The sequence below is a fragment of the Petaurus breviceps genome, unplaced genomic scaffold (genome assembly GCF_028583685.1).
Source record: "Petaurus breviceps papuanus isolate PSGF00001 unplaced genomic scaffold, PetGlider_PUasm1.0 154, whole genome shotgun sequence".
NCBI classification, from domain to species: Eukaryota; Metazoa; Chordata; class Mammalia; order Diprotodontia; family Petauridae; genus Petaurus; species Petaurus breviceps.
In genome coordinates, this window is record NW_027185715.1 from 15293624 (window position 1) to 15307250 (window position 13627).

The window sequence follows — 13627 nt, forward strand, 5'->3', positions numbered from 1 at the left end:
GCAGTTTGTGTTGGTCTTTTTGCTTTATGCTTGTCATGCAAGGAAACATAACTGAATGTTCTGTGAAATGCTGCTTCTTGGTTTTGGGTACATGACGGAACAAATTTTGTTAACTCTGTTTATTTGCTGCTCCAGGGAGAGTATGTGAGCCATCCTTCAATTTAGCTGCAATTTCTGATTTAATTGATGGCAAGGATTTCAAGATTGGTACGATTCACTTGTCCTAATAGTCTGATCACTTGTTGGTAATTGCAAAGAGATCTTCTGTGTATGGTACCAACAACTCATAGACTGTCTAAAATCTGTGACTCTTCCCTTTTCTACCATCTCCACAGGACTTGGAAGGGTGAGGAAGCCCAGTTTGTATTTTTCTTTGGATCATGGGTTTCTGTGACCAAAAAATTGGTAGACTGGTGGCTTTCATTTCGGTGGTCAACTTCTCCATACTCAGCAAGGCTGGTTCTCAGGCAGCAGAGGCAGTCTGTTGCCAGGACTGTGCAACCAGCCCACCTAGCATAGGTTAAGACCACCACAGCCTTTGAAAACCCTAGGCCATCTCCACAAGGTGATGATACATTAGAGTGGGACTTTTGTGGAGTGCTGTTGTGTCCCCACATTATTTTAATGTAGAAAATTAACATGAAATAATTGTGAAAAGTAAAGATCAGGGGCGGCTAGGTGGCGCAGTGAATAGAGCACCGGCCCTGGAGTCAGGAGGACCTGAGTTCAGATCCGGCCTCAGATACTTAACACAAAAACTAGCCGTGTGACCTTGGGCAAGTCATTTAACCCCAATTGCCCTACCCTCCCCCCCCAAAAAAAAAGCAAAAACAGCAACAACAAAAGTAAATATCATAATTTACAGATTAAGAATACTCACTTTCAACAAAATTATTTATAAAAAAAGGTAAAATAAGCTTTTTGAGTTCAGGGTTTTTAGTGTCTTTGTACTCCCAATATGATTGATTAAATTTTTTTAACACTACAAAAAAAATAGATATCTAAAAAAAACTTAAAGTATGACATGCTTTTATTTTCAGGGAAAACACTCTGCATACCTTGAAACAGCGGCAATTAATATCACATGTTGGAAGTACTCGGCCTCTCGTGACTGAATTGGTAAGTGTTGCCTGGAGGAAAAACTGCTGTAAAAAATAATTTAATAGATGTTTTCGGAATTGAGAGTGTTTATTTTCTGTAGGTTCTTGAGCATAGTGAAAAACACTTTAAAAGTATTTAAGCTGGGGCGGCTAGGTGGCGCGGTGAATAGAGCACTGGCCCTAGAGTCAGTTTGAATCCAGCCTCAGACACTTAACACAAAAACTAAGCCATGTGACCTTGGGCAAGTCACTTAACCCCAATTGTACTCCAAAAAAAAGTACTTAAGCTTCAGCATTTGACCTTCCAGTTGTAAAATAGCAGTTCTTTCACGATCTACCTCAAAGGATTGTTGTAAGAAAAGTTATTTGTAAAGGACTTGGTAACTGTGGTTATTGCGGCCCTTCTTTCCTTCCCTCATCCCTCTTTTCAAACAGTATTTTGAAAGGTCTTGTTATGACGTAGATGCTTCTAGGAGAGCTTTGGGCGCCACTGTGATGAAGAGGCATTGACTGATGAATCTTTGATAGCTAATTCTTTTTTACAGGACCCTGATGCTCCTATAAGACAGAAAATGCCCCTTGACGATTTGGATCGAGAAGATGACAACAGATTGCTCAAGTACCTTTTCACACTCATCCGTTCTGGGATGACCGAAGAGGTGAACCAGAGAAGCCCCACTTGCTCACTGTTGTCCCGCTTTTCTTGGGTCCTTCCTTGTGTTATTTAAGATTGTTCATATAGGACGTTCCCTGTGGCTTGGATCAGCTGGTGTGGCTGATGACTGTTTCGATCTTGGCCTGAGCCTCTGGGGACCCTTCCAGTGGGGACGGGGCAGGGAGCCTCGGCTGCCCCTGTTTGGCAGTTTCCCCTTGTGGTGCTCTCTGAATAGCTCCGTGGAATTGTGACGTGTTATGTGACATATTGTATACTGATCATTGTAACTTTTAGTTTTGCCCTTTTTTTTAAAGTCTTAAGAAAAACAGTCCTTTTCTTTTTATTGACTAACTGCCCTTTCTTGTTTTCATAGGCACAGCGTCTCTGTAAACGTTGTGGTCAAGCCTGGAGAGCTGCGACACTGGAAGGGTGGAAATTGTACCATGACCCTAACATCAATGGCGGTACCATAGGAGATTTCACAGACAGATGTCGCCTTTGTTTAAGCCTCTGGCAGTGTCTGGAGGAAGGTGTAGTGTTCTGAATTGTGTTCCAATTGTCTTCCCTTTCTGTTTTTATTCTAGGAACAGAAATAGAACCAGTGGAAGGGAACCCATATAGGTGCATTTGGAAAATAAGCTGTTGGAGAATGGCAGATGATGTAAGCTAATCCGCCAGCCACTGCTTCTACTGACATGTTGTTGATTAAGTAGTTCTTTCTGAAGGTTTAGAAATTTAATCAGCAGATGTTTATTGAACACCTCCTGTGTGCACGTGTTACGCTTTCACTCCTTCTGACTAGTCTCCCATGGTTTAGAACTTGAAGTAGGTCTAAGTCTTCATTTCTCGTACTTAGTTGGTCACCAAGTTCTAGTGGTATTCTTTGTACAGCACTTTTCCTGTTTGTCTTTTCTGAAGTCCCATTGCCGCCAGTGTAGAACAGGCCCTCGTCACATACCTAAACATTGCAGCAACCTCATCATAAACTTTTTTGCCTCCAATCTGCTTCCTCCAAATATTCCATTATGCCGTTGCTGGAATAGTGTTTTTACTCTGAGTAATAAATATCAATAATGAATACAAATAGCATTTTTACTATATAGATGTACTCTTGTCATTCCTCTACCCAGAAATCTTGAGTGGTTCTTATTGCCCATAGAAGCAAGTTCAGGCTCTTTTGCCTGGTATTCAAGACCCTCAGCAATCCCACACGCCTCTCTTTTTCCAGCTTTATTTCATATTATTCCCCGCCATATACTCAGTGTATTAGCCATGCTAGAAAACTACCCAGTTTGCACTTCATTCTTTGTTTTTTTTTGTGACTCTAATGTCCTCTCTTCTGTTCATCTATTGAATTCTTGTTCTTTCTATAAAGATAGCCCAGCCCAAATGCCACCTTCTCCATGAAATTTTCTGTAATTGGAGAGTAGAAGGTGGGGTGGGGGCAGAATGGAGACAAAGTATAAAATATCTAGAAAGTTAAAACTCAATACAAAGCAACCTACAAAAGATTGGTTTCATCTAAAAGATAATTTTGGTGATTTTAAGGTTTCTGTAATGTGCAAGGCACTGTATTTAGTACTGTGGGAAATACAGAAAGAATAAAACATGTTCCTTGCCTTAATGGAGTTTATAATCTAGCAGATGACACACAGTAGTACATGATGAATTCCTAGATGAATGGGGTGAAAAATAAATCTGCCATGAGTTTAGAAGAAGGAGAAACTATTGTTCATTTGAGTGTGCTGGGAAGGCATTTCAAAGAAGAAGGGACTTGAACTGGGTCTTAATCGGATTTAGATTGGCCAAGGGTAGCGAGGAAGGCATTCCATACAGGAAGAGCGCAGAAACATACAGGGAAGCAACATGCAAAGCATGGTTGGCTGGAGAAGAAGGTTCTGTGTGTAAGGGAAGGAGACTGCAAAGGTTGGAGGCCTGGAAATGGGCTGCATATACTATGTTGGGAATTCGGGCTTCTTTGGGGAAGGGGACTAGAACTTGAGCATTTTAAGAGATTAATCTGAGAACAGTATAACAAATACATTGAGGGGAAAAGATGAGACGTGCGGGGCGGCCAGGTGGCACAGCGAGTAACAGCACTGGCCCCAGTGTCGGGATGACCTGGGGATCGAATCCGGGCTCAGACACTTAGCACCCACCCGGAAACAACTGGCCGTGTACCCTTATGCAAGTTACTTCACCCTGATTGTTTAAAAAAAAAAGATGAGAAGTGCTTAAAAGGGGGCTGGAAGGACAAAGAAGAGACTTTGGTAAGGAGGGATTGGCAGGTCTTTACTAATTGGCTAAGGAGTTAAATATGACAGATTTCAAGTTTTGCCTACTAGGAGAATGATGCTTCTCTCAGCGATGGGCAGGTCGGGACAGAGAATAACCATTGGGGTCGGAGCAAGAATGTGTTAGCTTTATGGCACATAGCATTAGGTGCAAAGGAGGAGGTCTTCCATGTGGTTCTCATCTCATATTTCATAAAAATACAGCTCAGTTTTGAGGTAGTATTTAATAAATTTCTACAGAAATTTACATTTCATATTTGAATATTAATAATCATGTAAACAAGTGTCTGTATGACAATCTGAATAAACAGTCATACCATCCAGTATTTACAAGTCACTGCCTCACTTTCAGATTTAGATGTTATGTTTATTCGAATTTCCACTGTTGGTTTTTCCATTAGATAATATCTGGTAGGTATGCCATTTTGAAATTATGAAATAAATAAAAATCAGTGTAGGAAAATGTATAAAATTCCATCTTAGTCTTAAGGGAGCAAATTAGGAGAAATTGAATCATTTAAATTTGTTTTTGCCCTTTGTGTTTTAGGAGGTGTTTAATAGATACGAGAGAGCCATCTATGCTGCCTTAAGTGGGAATCTCAAACAAGTATGTAAGCCTTTGTTTATATTAATTTGCAGTATATTTCCATTGATCAGAGATGGATACATAAGATACTCCAGTAATCCATACATAATTCATCTTATAAACTTATGTCACATTATAAGTGAATGGAAAAATAAGGGATATTAAGGAATAGAATAATGAGATAGAATACTCCAGTGTCTTATTGGTTATCACAAACATGTAATAAGCAGTTCCCTTCTTTAAATTTATTACTGAAGATTAATACCAAATTTTATTATTATTACTAATAAACATTTTTTTAACCACACATACTATCCCAGTTTATATTCAGAAAAAATAAATGCATGATACCTGTTTAAACTAGATTTTGATAGAATTTTTTCCTGTCTTGGGGGTTGTTAAATTAGCTATTTGAAATGATGATATGTAAAGGACATTCTGCTGTGAAATCAGTATGGAAGATTTCTTAGCATTGCAAACCCTTTAGAAGATGATGTTTATAATATGAGAAACTAGATTTTCCGAGACATTGGATAAAAATCCTATTTTTGGTGACAGTTTTACATTTAGGCAGATTATATTCCAGGTGACTTTTTGTGTATTTGTAATTGTTTTCTTTTTGGGTGGGGGGGAAAGCTTCTCCCAGTCTGCGAAACCTGGGAAGATACAGTGTGGGCCTACTTTAGGGTGATGGTGGACAGTTTGGTGGAACAGGAAGTTCGGACCTCCGTTGTGTCATTAGATGAAACTGAAGAACTGCCACGAGAATATCTGGAAGCAAAGTGAGTCTCTCAGTGGCCGCAGTAAATTGTGTTCTCTAAAGTCTGTCTTGCGGTCTTCCTCAAGATGATTAACGTTTTCTCCCTGTCCCTGTTTTTCTTTCTTTCAAAGTTGGACTTTAGAAAAAGTCTTTGAAGAGCTCCAAGCTACAGATAAAAAGGTAAATATTTAAATTGGATATTCTTAGTCCATACCTTGGGATGAGAAAACCAATAAAAACTAATACTGATAAATACTTTGGTGAAGGACAGAAATTAGAAGCTCAGTTTTTGTCCCGTCCTCATTTTCATGTCAGTACTTTCAAAACAAGGGCATTTCCCAGCCCTCCAGTCTCTTTCAGTTCTTGCTTCATGTGCTCCTGGCCCCAGTCTCTAGTCTAGATTTAGTGGAGATGTAATTAATCTTTATCCTGTTCCTTTAGTGTCCAAATAGATGTTTTGAATGTATAAGTTAGTTGTTCCCTTTGAACTCTCAGGATAAATACTGGGAAATCCTTGAAAAGAATCTCTTTTTATATAGGTTCTAAAAATAATAATAATCACTAGTATTTATACTGTACTTTAAAGTTTGCAGAAGTGCTTTATATAGTTACATTTTCATTTGATTTCCTGTTGTACAGATGAGGAAACTGAGGCTGAAAGGTGATTTTCCCAGGGCCATACATTTAGGGTCTGAGGCATGATTTGAAAAGTCTGATCTTCCTGACTTCTCAAGTTAGCACTATGTCTTGCTATACCACCACCTGGTTGCCACAGAATTTAATCCTAATGTTCTAGAAATCTGCTTTTAAGATTAGTGGTGGGTCCATTGTGTGTGTGTGTGTTTTTTAAATGAATTTATGAATTTTCTGTATTTCATGTTTTGACAGTCCTCTGATTTTGATTTTTAACTCAACTGATGAACCTTGCCATTCAACTTGCTTTTGACCTAAGTTCTTTTGGAAGTCAATGAAAATTATACTGCTGAATAGACATTCTAGATGAGTGAATGGTTTATGGAAAATGTGAATTATTTTTCAGAGAGTTTTAGAAGAGAATCAAGAACACTACCACATAATTCAAAAATTCCTTATCTTGGGCAACATTGATGGTAAGCTTCTTTTAGTCTTATTTTGTTTGAGTGATTTTCTCATTGTATTTTTTATAATAGTCTTTGTTAAGGATGAGTGGAAAAATGTATGAATGACTCTCAACAAATTATTTAAACTTTGTAAAATAACCCAGTTGATTCCCAATGTTTGATTCTTCAACAGCTGTGTTCATCAGCCCTTCTGTATCCCAAAGGGTACAGAAAGATGTACAGCTATGTGGAATCTGAGTTTAAAGAGTTACGACATGTATTTAGCAGCATTTCAAAAGATTAACAAGGTGTTAATTGTACAGGCAAGTTATTAAAGCAATCAGGAGAGAGACAGCACCAAATATCTCTTGGTTGGTGACTATGTCCTTTCTCTTGGTTTTATTACTAGTGTTGAATGTTTGGTTAATTTGTTACAGGTCTGATGGATGAATTTAATAAATGGCTTTCCAAAGGAAGGAGTATTCTACCGGGACACCTTCTTCGCTTCATGACCCATCTCATTTTGTTTTTCCGCACTCTGGGCATACAGACCAAAGTAAACAGAAATGGCTAGTCTAACTTTGATGTTCATTCGATAAGTATGTATTGTGTTTACTGAGTATAGAGCAGTGTGTTGGGCACTAGACGTACAAAGTCAGGTGAGAAGCAATCCCTCCTTTCCTGGAGAATAGACACAGGCACAGATAAAATAAAGTATAGAATATTGCATGATAAGCTGCGTTACAAAAGTGAAAAAACCCAGCTCTGTGTGTGTCCAGGGGGATGCTGTTGATAATAGTGGTGGGCAGCACTCCAGGCACTTACACGTAAAGAAGCCGCATCTGAGGGAAGAATTTGCCAGTCAGAGTGTGGAGGAGCGATGGCATGTCAGGCCCAAGGACCAGCCTAAGCAAGGGCACAGAAGTGGGAGAATAGAAGGCATGATCAGAGAGTAGATAGGCCTGTTTAACAAGAGTGGGAAAAGGAACAGGAGAAGAGGCCAGAAAGATAGGAGGGCACCAGAGGGCGAGGCCTGGAGGTGCCTGTGCTCAGGCAGAAGCTGTTGGTGACTTTGTGAGCAGAGGAGTCACATGACTGTCTGTGAGCGAGACGTCTTGGCAGCTGTGGCGTGAGGACAGGTTAGGGTGGGAAGACCTAGCCAAAGACCACTGCGGTGCTCCAGGTTTATGGTAAGGGGAGTCTGCACAAAGGCAGGAGTAGAGGAGAAGGGATGCGGGCTGCAGAGCCTGCAGAGGTAGACTTTGCCAGGTGAGCTTTGGAGGAAATTCAGATGTGAAACCAAGGAAGAGTGGGGCCACAGACAGAAATAATTCACTAAGAAGTAGTTTTAGGAGGGTAAAGTCATAGGATCGTAGATCTGTAGCTGGACCTTAAAGGTCACGTAGGCCGAGCCTCTCATTTTACAGATGCGGAAACTGAGGCCCAGAGTAGCCCAGTGCTTTGCTCACTGCTAAGTGGCAGAGCTAGGTCCCAAATTCAGGTCCTGTGACTTCAGTGCCCAGGTTCAGTGCTCTTTCTTCCACACCTGGCGAATTGAGTTTTGAACATGGTGAGTGTGAGGGGTCAGTGGGACATGCAGGCAGAGGTGTCTGCTGTGTGGTCAAAGCTCTGAGACTGGAGGTCAGAAAAGTGTTCTGGACTGAGTGGAGAGATTCGGACGTGACATATCATGCAGGTGGCCGTTGATAGATAAAAAAAGAGGGCCAAGAGGAGGTTTGGCGAACTGCCACACATCAGAATCAGGAGGAGAATGAGAAGCCAGAGAAAGTGCTTTAGATATTCAGAATGAGAACCAGGAAAGTGTAATAATCTCTTGAAGTGAAATGGAGAATTGAGTGAAAAGGGGTGGTTGGCATGGTTCAAGGAGGCTGAGCCCTGATTTAGCAGCTAGAATGTCGTTGGCCTTGAAGCAGCAAGAGCTGGGGTACAGATTGTTCTACAGTGGGGGAAGAGGAAAGAGTGGGTAATGAGGAAGTTCAGGCATGAAGTTGACAGGGAGTGGCAGACATGCGAAATAGCTGACAATTGCCAGATAGAGGTGAAGTGCTGAAAACTTTTTTAGGGTCGGGGAGGCCTGAGCTTATTTATAGTTAGGTAGCAGAAAGCTATTGGAATGAAAGATACACGATCAGTGGGGTCCTGTAGGAAATGAGAGGGAATGGGAAAAGGAGAGAAGGTGAAGGGTTAGACCTGAGTGTCTGGAGGTGAGCCTTTTGTGAGCCAAGTGGGGGGAGTGATTTGGGGAAGTTTAGAGAAATGGAGGAGGGGACTTGAGGGAGATCACCCCCGACAGATGGCCTAGATCATTTCAGTGGAGTTAGAAGGCTCTGCTGTCTGCCCGCAGGAGTGCTTGCAGGCAAGGGGAGAGAAACGGTTATCATGGTCATCAGGAAGACATGCTTTGAGATTTATCTGTCAGTAATTACAAGTTACAAAGAACATCTGCACATTTTTGCAGTCACTCTTATGACACATGTAAAGTTGAATGACCTCTGTCCAGAGCAGAGAGTAAGCTTCCATATCCTGACCTCAATTCTGACCAAAGTAAATTTGAATTCACTACAATGATTAGATTAGTAAAGCCTGGGGTGGCTAGGTGGCGCAGTGAATAGAGTGCTGGCCCTGGAGTCAGGAGGACCTGAGTTCAGATCCAGCCTCTGACACTTAACACACACACACACACACACACACACACAAACACACAAAACTAGCCGTGTGACCTTGGGCAAGTCACAACCCCAGTTGCCTTCCAAAAAGCAAAAAAAAAAAGATTAGTAAAGCCCAATGACTTAAATAGCTAATGTGTGGTACTTAAATTGTATTTCCTATTTGTTTTAATTTATATGTTAGCATCCACATAAGAATTTCTGTTATATTGCTGGGGTATAAGAGCTGTTCTGGGTGTTTATCACTGAATATATATGTTTATTTTTTCCCCATAAAGGAAGAAGTGTCTGTGGAAGTTCTAAAGGCCTACATTCAGGTAAATGGCAGGAATCTTACATTTGAAACTTGATGCAGTGAAAATCAGATTAAAAGTAACGTTAGCTTATTTTAGATGGAAAAGCCACTAAAGTAATGCCTATGAACCAGGGGAGATGATTTAATTATCATTAAATGCATTTTGAAGTTCAGAGTCAGTGACTGTTTGGCATTTTGATGTCAGTCTGGTTTGCTCTCTATTTCTATGGTATATACTGAGCATTTTTCTGTTTTGCAGCTGTTAACATGTGAGAAACATATCAGCCTCATAGCATTTTATACTTGCCATTTGCCTCAAGATCTAGCCGTTGCTCAGTATGCAGCCTTTCTCGAAGGTGTTACAGAATTTGAACAGCGCCATCGCTGTTTGGAGCTGGCTAAGGAAGCAGGTGAGGAAGGTTGCCCGTTTTTCTTATAAGCAGCCAGTAGGACATTTAGTGCCCTGCTTGGTCAAAATGGCTCTCTCACTGGTGACAAAACTTAGAAAAAAATTCCTTTTGAGAGAAACTCTTATCTGTTCTGCAGGTATATGTTTTAAGACTAGGATTACCATTTACTTTCATCACCTCTGAACCAATGGGTTGCTAAGTAGGGCTGTGACTGGTGCTCCTAGAGCCTGCCAGTGATGAATGTTGGTGGGGATTTGTTTTTACCTTATTCTACCTAATTTTATAAGATAGCAATATGCAGATTCCATAAAATCTTCCTCTGATCCTGGGTTGGCCATAAGCATTTTGTTTTCATTTTGTAGGTTTGGATGTTGCAACAATAACAAAAACTGTAGTTGAGAACATTCGAAAGAAAGATACTGGAGACTTTAGTCATCATGATATGGCACCTTCCCTCGATACTGTCACTACAGAGGTAACTATAGGTATAAAAACCAGAAAAACACGACACAGTTTTCCCCAACCTTTTCAAGTATGTGAACCCCTTTTTGAACTTGGAAAACTTTCATAAATTTTCACACCTTTTCTCCAACGTGATTATCATTCTAATTCCAATAGCCATTGATTGAAGAAATACACGAACCAAAGGGTATTATGAATTCTTTAACACTTACAATGATTTTTATTATTTATATCAGTAGCAGCATTTGAAAAAGACATTATTCACACTGCACATTTTGATATGCAGCTAGAAAGAACAGAGGACAGGACTTGCTGCACATGTGGCTTTGCAGAAATGTGGCAGCGACTTGTGTAACCCATAGGTCAGAGCCTTCCCAGAACACAAGTCCTCTGTGATACTGCTTTACGGACCTAGTTTCAGTGAGTTAGCCAGAATCCTTTATACAGCACGTTGAGTTCAACTAATAGGTGGCAGTCTGGAATAGACAGTGTGTGGAGAATAATAGAAAGAAGGCTAGAAAGGTAGTTGGAGTGACTGGCAAGGACCTTAAGGGCCAGACTAAGGGTTTTATGCTTTCTCCTGTAGGCAGTTAAATGCCACTGAAGGTAGCCCCAAATCCAAACTCCTTCAGTTGGCATTTCACATCCTGGCTAAAACCAATCTTTCCAGCCTCATACGTTATTCCCCTTCATCCATGTGTCAGTCCAGCCAAAGTGGCCTTGCTGTTCCTGATACATGACACTCCTCCTGTGTCTGATTTTGTATCAGCTGCCCCCCTCCCCATGCTCAGAGTGAACACCCTTCACCTCTTAAAACCCCCTGGTTTACTTTGAAGCTCAGCTAAAGTTTGATTTTTGAGCAGAGGGGTTTGACCATATCTATTAGGAAATTTGCTTTGACAGCTGTATGAAGGATAGACTAGAGAAAGGGATATTGGAAAACCATCAAAATTCCCTAAAGTCATGAGAACCTAGACTAGAATAGTTTACTGTATGAGTAGAGAGAAAGGGGTCTATGTATGCAGTATCATAGAGGTAGATTTAACAAGAATTGGTAACTGATTTGATATGAGATAGTGAACAGTCAAAGACAATTCCAAGGCTTTGAATGTGGGCATCTGAAAGAATGCTAATGCCACCAATAGGAAAGTTGTGGGAAGGAGGAGGAGAGGCTTGGGAGGAAGGTGATGAGTTATTTTGCATATGTTGAATGGTAGTGCCAGTAGGCCATCCAAATGGGAAAAAGTAATTTACAGATGGGTAAACAAATAAAGTTTTGGTCTTCTACCACCCTAGGCCATGGAAACAGTAGAGGTGCCAGATCGTTTTTTTTTTTTTAAATCAATCAGGGTTAAGTAACTTGCTCAAGGTTACACGGCCAGTTATTTTTGTGTGGGTGCCGAGTATCGCAGGCCGGAACCGATCCCAGGTCTTCTGACTCTGGGGCCAGCACTCGTACTCACTGTGCCACCTGGCCGCCCCAACAGGTGCCAGATCTTGTCTTCAAGATTTATAACATTGTCCTGATGGATTGATTCTTAAATACTAGTGGTCCTTTTTCCCCGGGTTGTTACAATCACTAAAAAATGATTATTTCTTATTCTTCACAATTGTTCCTTTATTTTATAATGAAACTAGGAAGCATCATGCCCATATTTAGAAAACAACCAACGAAGAGCCATGGTCGTACCACCAAAGAGACTTAGAAAGGAGGCACCCCAGATAGCAGGTGGCAGAACTATAAAGAGAAGCCGTGTTTCCAGATCTCTAGTTTAATAGAGGTATCGAAACTAGAAGGAGGATAGGAGCCTGGCCAGCTTTTAGAGTCGGGGGGGGGGGGGGGGCAGTCATTGAGGACATGAAATGAAGACAGCCTGAGGCCAATTTTCAGACTTTTAAAACTTGAAAGATGGGATGCACATGTGACTTTTCGAGAAGAACTTGACCTTTGGACTGAATCACCACCTTTTTCTTTGTTTGTAAGGAGGACCGCTTAAAGATTGATGTGATTGACTGGTTGGTGTTTGATCCTGCACAAAGGGCTGAGGCACTAAAGCAAGGCAATGCTATCATGAGAAAGTTTTTGGGTACAGTATCTTCTCTTGTAAAGTTTTGAAATCTTTTGTGTTCCATACGATCTGAGAGTTATTAGACTTTCATGAACTGCTTTTGAAAAACACTTTTCAGTTGATTGTTTCTATCAGTAACTTATGATTCCTTTTAAAAACTTAGGATTTTCTGTGCAGGCCACTAGGCAGATCTGTTGCTCAGTATTTAATGTTAACTACACTTAATGACTTGATCATATTTAATACTTCATCTCTTAAGAAAAATAAGTCGTCAGTAGTGATTTCAGCTTGTCAGTGCCCTCACCCCTCTCAGCAGGAGGTCGTGGACTGTAGTTGAAGAATAAAACATTGGTTTTCAGATGTAGCAGTTATGATTTTTCTCTTGACTGCTTATTCATTACAAGGATGTGTTCTATGGGGTCAAGAGGACCATTGGGAAGTCACTGTCATGTTTAGAAAAAAAGAGAAAAAAAATGTTTATTAAGAGTTCACCAGGGACTTTTATATACCTTTTCTGGGACCTAAAACAAAAGCAGATTTCATTTTTTTCCCATTAGAAAAAAAAATTGCCTGCTAATGAACTGATTCTTGCAGCCTTAACATATAGTAAACTTTTGTACTGAAAAGCCTGGATGAATATTGAAATGCTTTGCACCTTTGTTCTCTACATAGCATCTAAAAAACATGAAGCTGCCAAAGAAGTGTTTGTGAAAATTCCCCAGGATTCAATAGCAGAAATTTACAATCAGTGGGAAGAACAAGGGATGGAAAGTCCACTTGCAGCCGAAGATGACAATGCCATCAGAGAACATTTATGCATTAGAGCTTATTTGGTGAGAATCTGAAGAAAATAACTCCACAAAAGGCCTCTCCTTTCTAGGCGTGACTCTGCTGACTCACTCAGAAACTTTCCAGGAGTGATGGTGGAGTCATGTTTTCTTGCTTATTTTCCCTTGTGACCAACCCAGTGTTTTTGTAACTAGAATAGGGATGCAGCGTTTGACCATGGATCCAGTGCATGTAGGGGTTGACCCCATGACCATGACCTAATCAAGATGATGCCATCTAAAAACCAGAACTTGGTATCCACTGCAACTAAGAAAACATCTGTGAAATGACTGCTGTGTGCATAGCTCTGTGCCTCAGGTTCTGGGAGACTGAAAGTTAAATGAAACACAGTCCTCATTCTCGTGGAGTTAAAATCTAGTTGGGGGATATGACACACACAGA

General features: G+C 40.6%; 1 protein-coding gene across 2 annotated transcripts in view; it reads left to right on the forward strand.

Moving 5' to 3' along the window:
* Window positions 1–13627, forward strand: part of NUP107 (nucleoporin 107) — a 51629-nt gene that overhangs the window by 31836 nt on the left and 6166 nt on the right. For both annotated transcript variants that reach the window (XM_069081063.1, XM_069081057.1), the window contains exons 11-24: window positions 1041–1119; window positions 1646–1759; window positions 2129–2219; window positions 2340–2416; window positions 4597–4656; window positions 5272–5417; window positions 5527–5575; window positions 6435–6504; window positions 6912–7030; window positions 9440–9478; window positions 9716–9866; window positions 10229–10341; window positions 12313–12415; window positions 13070–13230. In XM_069081063.1, the coding sequence (XP_068937164.1) occupies window positions 1041–1119; window positions 1646–1759; window positions 2129–2219; window positions 2340–2416; window positions 4597–4656; window positions 5272–5417; window positions 5527–5575; window positions 6435–6504; window positions 6912–7030; window positions 9440–9478; window positions 9716–9866; window positions 10229–10341; window positions 12313–12415; window positions 13070–13230 (1372 nt within the window). The remainder of the gene's footprint in view (window positions 1–1040; window positions 1120–1645; window positions 1760–2128; window positions 2220–2339; window positions 2417–4596; window positions 4657–5271; window positions 5418–5526; window positions 5576–6434; window positions 6505–6911; window positions 7031–9439; window positions 9479–9715; window positions 9867–10228; window positions 10342–12312; window positions 12416–13069; window positions 13231–13627) is intronic.